The sequence below is a fragment of the Arachis duranensis genome, chromosome 10 (assembly GCF_000817695.3).
Source record: "Arachis duranensis cultivar V14167 chromosome 10, aradu.V14167.gnm2.J7QH, whole genome shotgun sequence".
Lineage (NCBI taxonomy): Eukaryota > Viridiplantae > Streptophyta > Magnoliopsida > Fabales > Fabaceae > Arachis > Arachis duranensis.
Genome location: NC_029781.3, coordinates 1,337,285 through 1,346,320, shown reverse-complemented (window position 1 = coordinate 1,346,320; position 9,036 = coordinate 1,337,285). Strand labels below are relative to the sequence as shown.

Genomic DNA, 9,036 nt, shown 5'->3' with positions numbered 1-9,036 from the left:
GTTAAAAAAATTATTATAAAAATATATTAATATTAATTAATTTTCTATATTTAATCTCACAGACTATGCCTTAAAAGTCTTAAATTCATTAAATGTTAGTAGACATTAATAAATAAAATTATGATAAACTCTCTATCGTTAATAAATGTTACATTTTCTCCTTTCTTTTACCCATAAATAGGGATAAAAAGAAGCAGGTTTAATTAGAATTTAGTTATGATGTGTTCTATAATTACATGTTGAAGTTATTAATAAAAAAAAACTTTTATAAAAAAGTACAAATTTTTAAATGTTAATATATTTGTTTTACATTTACTAATGTAAAAATAATTAAAAAACATGTACTTATACTAATATTAACATGTGTTGTTAAGATAACTAATATGATTAAGATTGTATTTTTTTATTGATATGGCGAAATACTGAAATAGAAACACAAAAATATAAAATTATGTTTGATATATGAGACATAGACACACAGTATGTCCAAAGATATTAAATTAATATAGTTTGTGCAACAAGAACACAAAAATATTAACTGCGAATACAATTTATTTATTTTTAATTTTTTGTTAATTCAATTAATTTTTTATAATTATATTTTTATAATTTTTTTCTAATTATTTTGTATAAAAAATATAATAAATTAAATTTTTATAATTTTTATATTTAATTTATTATTAAATAAAATATAAAAATATTAATTTTTAGATCTCTATTATTTATGTGTTGTTCAGTCCTAATAATCAGGTACAGCCCCATTGGTTTAAATTTTGCCGAAAGGTAAAAACATAACGGACTTAATAAATGATATTAATTGGTGTATTAAATGAAGAGAGATATTATGAATAAGGAGGAACAGTTTTGATTTATGAATTTTCAATTTTGGCTATAAAATTGTGCATGAAGTCTCCTTCAACCATTGTAAAGCAGTGCTAAATATGCAAGTAGTAGAAGATGGGAGATGGAAGAAGGAGTAGTGCAATGATTGGTGTAATGCTACTGTTGTGTATGTCAGTGACTTATGCACTGAGATACAAGGTTGGGGATTCACGTGGTTGGTCCTTCAACGTTAGTAACTGGCCTTATGGAAAGACTTTCATGGCTGGTGATGTACTTGGTCAGCAGCATCCACCGTTATCCTCTTCTCCTTTTTATTTTTCTTCATTCATTCATTTAATTATTAGTTATACACATGCAGAATTCAATTACATGTTTGGGATGCACAACGTGATGGAAGTAGACAAGTCTTTTTTCGAGCTATGCATTCCAATTCCAAAGATTGGAAGTGAATTTGGAGACACAGTACACTGGTCAGGAAATGATCAAATTCAGCTTCGCTCAGGACAGAGCTACTTCATTTGTAGTTTTCTTGGTCATTGTCAGCGTGGCATGAAAATTGCCGTCAATGCTGTCTAATCTAATCTAATCATTTCATATGCACTTCAATTTGTGTAAACATAAGGAAATATTATTATAGAATTATTTCTTTCTCAGAATGAGGTGCATAACATAACATCTTAGCATGGATGATGGATCACTTTCTCACATTTTATAACTGTCCGTGTTTTCAATAAAATAAAACGTTTTGGCAACAAATTGAAAACAATATCAAAAGAAGAAAACAAAAATTGCAAACAATATCCAAAGTTCATGTTGTGGGAGAAAACTAAAAGTAAAAGATTGGAATGAAGGTTGTAGCTGTAGCTATAGCAAAATGAAATCCTGATAAATAGAATAATAGTTTATTGGCAGAGTTGCTCAACTGCTGTGACAATCTGAGCAGGTTGAACCACGGTCCATTCCTCCAACGTTCCGGCATATGGGGTTGGCACATCCTGAGAAGATAAGCACACAATTGGAGCATCTAAATCATCGTTGAAATTCTCAGTGATGGCAGCTGTGAGACTTGCACCAATTCCACCTGTCCTCATGCACTCTTCCACTATCAGCACTCTATGAGTCTTCTTCACTGACTTCCCTATCGTGTGAAGGTCAAATGGCTTCAAGGACCTGATATCAATCACTTCCGGATCATACCCTTTGTTCACCAATGTCTTTGCGGCTTGCATCACATGGTACCTCATCCTGGAGTATGTTAAGATGGTCACGTGCTCCCCGGGTCGAACCATCTCTGCTTCTTCCAGCGATAATACATACTCTTCGTCCGGAATTCTATCCTTGAGGTTATAAAGCAAGACGTGCTCGAAAAGAATCACTGGGTTCTCGCTTCGGATTGCAGCTTTCATCAGCCCCTTGGCATTGTAAGGGGTTGAGCATGCCACCATCTGAATGCCAGGGATAGACTGGAAATATGACTCCAGTCGCTGTGAGTGCTCGGCACCAAGTTGCCGCCCAACTCCACCTGGTCCGCGAATAACAGCTGGTATCTTAAACTGGCCTCCGGACGTGTAATGGAGCATGCCGCAATTGTTGGAGATTTGGTTGAATGCCAGAAGGAGAAACCCCATATTCATGCCCTCAATAATTGGCCTCAGACCAGTCATGGCAGCTCCAATGCCCATGCCGGTGAAGGAGTTCTCAGCAATAGGAGTGTCCAAGACCCTGAGGTCCCCAAACTTAGTGGCCAGGCCCTTAGTCACCTTGTAAGATCCTCCATAGTGGCCTACATCTTCCCCCATGACACACACACAGGGATCCCTCTCCATTTCTTCTTCCAAACCTTCACGCAGGGCTTCAAAAAGGAGAAGTTCATGCCTGAGAATCAAATGTAGATCTTGTCAGTTTCATCCTTAATTGCCAATAGAACACCTTATGTCTAGAATATAGCCGCTAAGAGAATAGAATTCAACAAATCAATTATTGACTGGGTTCTTAATTAAGTGTCAGAAAAAAGTCCTCAAGCTTACAATCCTTGTCATAGTTTCCTTATATTTTCTATCGTCTGAATGCAAATGAAGATCATTAATTCATTACTGAATCACTTGCTATGTTTTTCAATCTAGGTGAAATGAAAACACGTAGCAAGAACCGAGAAATGTCTCTCACCTGAAGGCACTGTGCAGGCACAGCACCTTGAGGTTCCTTATTGCTTTAACTAATATCAAGGAATGGTTATCCTAAAATCTTAAGTTGTAATCCAGAAGTCAAGCATAAGTAGGCATACACGAAACGACAAAGAAAGAAACATACCCAGGTTTTGATGACGTAGAGGCCAAGGAACTGTCTGCCTTTGTCTACAAAAAATGCACAAACGAATCATAAATTAGACAATATCATGCAAACTCTATCTCACTGTCGTAAATGATCCCTTAAAAGGGTTAAAGGAATGATTGGAGTGAGATAACTTACTGCAACAGCATTAGTAATCAAGCGCTGAGGCTTGTGAGTTGCAGAGTTAAGAACAGGGCTCCACCTCGCATCAGATCTGACAGTAACTATGCTAGATTTCCTCTCTAAATCATCATAGGTTGTACACAAAGTGGAATAAACAACATTTCAGTTAACACTCACCCAATAAAACAACAAATATTGAGAACTAGAAATCCAAACCACATTTCAAATCACCAAGGTTCCTAGAAGATACAAATGCATCACTAATTGAAGAAAAACTGACACGAGTGACAGACATTACATAAGAAATGGAATGAAATTAGGGAATGCAAACAAACCAAACACAAGAAAGAATTACTATTGCTATATGAGCAGAGTGAAAAGGCAGCATTGGTGGATGATGAAGTTATATGAAAGCTAATTAGCTAAGCCACCCCAGCCCAAGACAATATCCATTAAAATGGTTTGATTCAAAAGAATTAGAAAGTCCGTCGCTCCAATTCTCACCATTATTCCAGGTACCTGAAAAGGATGTAGGGGCTGGGGCGTGGTTGAATTTGTTGGAGGAAGAGAATGCGGTGGAAGATGGAAGTCCTTGGAAAAGGGTGGCCATTGAAATCAGCGGAGAAGATAGCAGATCGAAGCTGGGCGAGCAAGGTAATATATTGGAGAATGAAGAATGTAGAAACAAAAAGCAGAATTACGGGGCGGAGAAATTTGAAGGGTGTTATGGTTGAGCGATGTAATAAAGGGCCTCCCTCTTTGATTTGTGTTAGCACTCTGCATTTAGCACTGCATAGGAATTATCGACCATGCTTTTCTTCTTGTTGGTGGCCTAATCAAGGTCCGGTTTGGGCTCAATGGGCCCAAAGCCATGTACATCAATGGCCCAATAATTAAAGATTGAGATTGGAGTGACGTGGCCAAACCACAATGCTGAACTGCAAAGAGCTTATAACTTGAGCATCGGAAAAGCAAAGCACTTGTGGAAACGAAAATGGAAATAGTGTACCTCTTATGTTCCATGTTCTACACTTTGGTCACCACTCTCACGCTCTCCCTTCTCATTCCCTTTCACGCGCTTCTACGCCGGTGGGCACCTTCCACCCACATATCTCTCTACCAAGGTACCGTCTGGCACCAACGCCGCCACCCCGTCAACCATTCCTTTCAATATCCTGTCCGCTACGCCCTCATCGACTTAGAACGTGCGCCCCACGCGCTGCCCCAACATCTCTCTGCCGATGAAGCTCGCCAAATCACCCATACCAATGGTCCCATGTACTTCATCTTCTTTTTTCTCTTCTCACTATTTTTAACCGTCTTGGTTTATAATTACTTGAACAGTTGAACTCAATTACGCAGATTGCTGCTGACCATCCCTCCTAGCGTGGGATATGAGCAGAATCCATTGAGTGTGTACTATTGTTATGATGTTGAAGGCACTTCTACATGTTTGAACAAATGCATTGCTGAGGTATGTGCCATTCCTCTCTTAGGCCTAGTCTGTGTCAGTTGTACTCTAAGAATCTGTATGATTGCTCTGTGCTCACATTACTATCAATCCTTTTGTTTCAGGTAACAAACACACCATGGGGTGAAAGAGTATCTTTTATTTTCAATCCACACTCTGATCTTGTGGCAAAATCCTTGCATGTTAGTCCTTTCATGGTATGTTTAAGCTCTGCATTTTGCTTCTGCCATTTCTACATTTCTAGATACTTTCTTATGTATCTCAGATAACCAATATCTCCGTTCTTGGCTCTTCACATGGCTAAATTGATAGTCATAATTAGTTATGACTGCTTTCTGCACTTTTTCAGTATTTCACAATTACTTGTGATAGGGTTTCCTGCATCTTAATAGTAAACATCTCCCTGAACTTGGTAGGATATGCTCGGCAGTTGGAATATTAAAGCAAATGATCCTGGAGAGAATCTTACCATATCAATTTCAGTTCACCACCCTGAGCTTGGAAACTATTTTACTGCCAGTCTAAAAGCCAAAAGATTGTCCTCATCATCGGAATCAGATCATGCAATTTTCTTTTGGTTAATGCCTCATAAGGTTGCGGTGTGGATATATTGGCATGTAAGCTCAATTTTTGGCTACACCTTCTTTTTACTGTTTTTTTAATTGATATAAGTATTTGCTGCAAATTCTGTTACACACTGAAATAGTGCTATGAAAGGAAGTTTATGTAAATCTGCTTCACAATGAAGTTAAAATGCTGATTTTTGCTGTATCATCTTCATGTAATAGGAAAGATGAAGACTAATTCTGTATAACATGTCTGCTGTGTTATAAGGTGTGGCTATGGCATGGATGGCTTTTGCCATTTTTGTGAGGATATGACTTTCCTTGTTTTATTTGAATCAGCATGTTAGGAGAATAAATCAGACAGAGAATGCTTAGGTGTTGTAGCTGTATTTCATTCAAGATATTGCCTTTGGAACAATTTCAACCTGTTGAGGAATTCTTTTCATGTCTTCTATTGCTTGTATTGAGGGCAACATTCTCCCACATACAGAGAAGAGGCTTTGAAAAGGGACCAAAAGCTGCAATGCTGTGGATTGAGTGATGAGAATGGAAAAAGAGGAAAAGAGCATGTTGGTTGTCTGGGTGAAACAAGTCCAAGAAGCCGGTGGTTTAGATGGAGAGATGCTAAGTGGCCATGGTCATAGATAGAGAACAATTGTTTTCCATTTAGTAACAAAAGTTGTAGGTGGCCAGATTAAAAGAAGCGATGATGGTAAAGTTGTAATGTGAATAAAGTCAATAAACCCCTCCTTATTGTGCATACAATACTCTGCTTAAGAATTGTTTCTTGATTGATTATTAGTTCATGACAAGTGTTAAACATCATGAAATGTATTGACACTCGTTCACACCAATGGAATAAGCTTGCCAATTATTAATATTTGCTTAAATATTCAATTGTCTGAGATTGCAAAAAATAAAAAATAAAAAAGTTGATGGTGTTACCATATTATTTCACCTTTTTCATTCATTCCAGCAATAGTTATTCCCTCCCACCCCTTTAAGCCCTGAGGTATATGGGCATCTTAGTATGCTGGATACTACCATGAAGATTTTATAATTATCTTCATACGAAGATGAATCTTTTTTACCATTAGATGATGAATTGTAAGATTTGATTTTAATATATTGTAAAGTGTTATTTTTTTAAAAATGTAGTTAAACAAACATGTGAGAAGAAGACCGATAGAACATCCAGTCAGGAAGACCTAAGAAGACCATTCATGAGGTGGTCAAACGAGATCTACATGTAAACGGTCTCTCTGTAGACATGATACATGACAGAGCACAATAACGTCGTTTGATTCATGTAGCCGACCCCACTTAGTGGGACAAGGCTTCGTTGTTGTTTGTAGTTAAACAAACAAAGTATATTTTTAACACAAAAATCTTCGTAAAAAAATGTTTTTAACATCTTTATTTGAGTAGTTGCCTCTTAGTATAAGATAGAAGAGAGAAACTTAGCAGTAAACAGTCTAAAAAAAAGGGGTTTAGACTGTTAATAAGATCCTTGAAAAACAGGGTTCTAGCCCCTCCTTTTTCATGTGTGACAATTGCATAAATAAACTTAGATGTATCACATGTCTTATGCTAGGCAATAGGCAGAAGGTAGGCGCATCCCACAATTTCCATGCAGAAGAAAACAAAGGAAACAAATATGTTAGAGGAAATGGCCGAATTCAACAAGCTAAGTTCTTACAAATTCATCATGTGCATGCTATCAATAATAATGGCCTAATTTGTAGAACTGAAAAAGGAGGAGGACAAATTAGGTTGGAGGAAACCCTTATTATGGACAATTCATTTTGTTTCTCCTTTCTAGATTTAGCCATACACATGTCACAAAGGACACAATAATCTCATGGAAGAAGAAGAAGAAGATGTCTCAAGTGCAGCTCATTTTGATTTTCAACATGTGAATGTGAAGCGTTGGCAAACATATCAGAATTGTATGAAAGTAGTAGCTGGCTAAGCTAGTGATTCCAATTCCAATTCCACGTGCTATGTTTCAATGTTTGTGGTAGCATATATACAATCCTAATTCATTCGAATTATGCTACGTGTACACCAAAATCAGCCACCAAAGTCAGTCACTAGTATAAAATACATGTTGGAATATAAATACATTTTGAAAATAAATTAAACTACACATGTATTTATACGCAAATACATTAGTAGCTGATTTTAGTCGCTGGTTTTAGTGTACAAATATCATTTCTCAATTCGAATAAGTAATAACTAATAACTTAACGTGTTACATCCATAATGTGTTATGTTATGAAGAAGCATAGCTAGCTATTATTGCAAGTTGGCATGGCACTAATTAAGCCACATGCATGTGATTGCAAATGCATGAAAGGAGGCTATTCATATTCATCAAACTCCTCAATCAACTATGAATCTTTTATTTGCATGCCAGTATCTCCATTTTCATCAGCCAAATCAACCTAAACCAGGAAACCTCACACAAAATCAACTCTTTTTATCACATGCCATATTTCTCATATTTCTATTTTTACTTTAAGGATACCACAACCTTAATTAATCTTAATCTCATGTGATCCATGTTCTATATGACGTAATTTCTTCTGGAACAAAATTTATTTTCGGATTGTGAGAATTGAATGATTAAAAATATCAAATTTGACACTTTTTATGTCGTTGTCAAGAGTAAAAGCAAAAGAAAAAAAAGGATTGAAACGTTGAAATATCAAAATAACCGATGATAAAGATTAAAGAAATACTAGTATACTACTGTACTATTTATTCATTTTATCACGTTTATTTGTTTAAAATCTAAAAAAACTACGATATTCCGTTATTTATTATTATCATTATTAACTTATACTGTTAGGTACGGCGGCGTGACTAACGAGCAAAAAGGAAAAGAAAGGAAAATGAAATATGTCTCGTGTTGTTGCTTTGTTGCATCATGCATGTTCTTCTTTGATTCGATCAGATCTGCTTCTTGTTAGGTACTGAAAATGATCACAGCCTAATTATGATCTCTCTCTCATTTAATATTATTATTATTATTATTCCTTACAAATTTAATTCAACAATAGAAGCATCTAAATGACTGATAATAACATATATTAATGTATTAAAACAATATCTCTTTAAAGAATGTCATCACAACTTGTATTGGAGAAGATATTATACATTTATGTGGATTGGAGTACATATATATTGAAATTCATTTTAATATATACTTAATCATGTTATTAAATTCATTGAAAATTCTAAAAGCATGTTTCACATTCTTGATGATATTAAAAAGTCTGTTTTCTTTATATATATAAGAGTAAAGTATCATTTTTTTCCTTAACGTTTCGGGTAAGTTCTAAAGTTGTTCCTAACGTTTCAATCGTCCTATTTAAGTCCCCACGTTTCGACTCAATGTTGTCATGTGTTAGAGATCCGTTAACAGAATTAACGGCGGGACTAAATTGAGACGATTTTGAAACGTTAGGGACTTAAATAGGACGAAAACGTTGGGGATAAAAATAATACATAGAAATAAATTTTAATTTTATCCTTCAATAATATTAATTTTTTTACCATACATAGTATTTAATTTATTTTTTAATTACATCTAAGTAAATTACACTTAATCATATTACTTTCATTTTAAATAATTTTTTTTATAATTTTACTCTTAAAGATTTTTAGTTATCATAAAATGTTTGTAGAATGACTAGT

The 9,036-nt window shown here is 35.2% G+C and overlaps 3 protein-coding genes across 4 annotated transcripts; 2 read left to right on the top strand and 1 right to left on the bottom strand.

The window, feature by feature from the left end:
- The first annotated feature begins 905 nt into the window (after positions 1–905).
- Positions 906–1,499, top strand: LOC107468170 (basic blue protein). Its single transcript, XM_016087419.3, has 2 exons — positions 906–1,120; positions 1,202–1,499. The coding sequence occupies exons 1-2, from the start codon at positions 958–960 to the stop codon at positions 1,417–1,419; spliced, it is 381 nt and encodes a 126-aa protein (XP_015942905.1). The 5' UTR covers positions 906–957; the 3' UTR covers positions 1,420–1,499.
- A 21-nt stretch (positions 1,500–1,520) lies between these two features.
- Positions 1,521–4,100, bottom strand: LOC107468168 (pyruvate dehydrogenase E1 component subunit beta-3, chloroplastic). 2 transcript variants are annotated; one of them, XM_016087417.3, is made up of 4 exons: positions 3,802–4,100; positions 3,313–3,416; positions 3,154–3,197; positions 1,521–2,718 (listed from the first exon to the last, which is right to left on the bottom strand). In XM_016087417.3, the coding sequence occupies exons 1-4, from the start codon at positions 3,905–3,907 to the stop codon at positions 1,746–1,748; spliced, it is 1,227 nt and encodes a 408-aa protein (XP_015942903.1). In that variant the 5' UTR covers positions 3,908–4,100; the 3' UTR covers positions 1,521–1,745. The 2 variants fall into 2 exon arrangements, with proteins under 2 accessions (XP_015942903.1, XP_015942904.1); XM_016087418.3 differs by having other exon boundaries at positions 3,817–4,099.
- A 160-nt stretch (positions 4,101–4,260) lies between these two features.
- LOC107468202 (uncharacterized) lies at positions 4,261–6,224 on the top strand. Its single transcript, XM_052255236.1, has 5 exons — positions 4,261–4,575; positions 4,660–4,771; positions 4,873–4,965; positions 5,185–5,428; positions 5,803–6,224. The coding sequence occupies exons 1-5, from the start codon at positions 4,292–4,294 to the stop codon at positions 5,976–5,978; spliced, it is 909 nt and encodes a 302-aa protein (XP_052111196.1). The 5' UTR covers positions 4,261–4,291; the 3' UTR covers positions 5,979–6,224.
- The last annotated feature ends 2,812 nt before the right edge of the window (positions 6,225–9,036 follow it).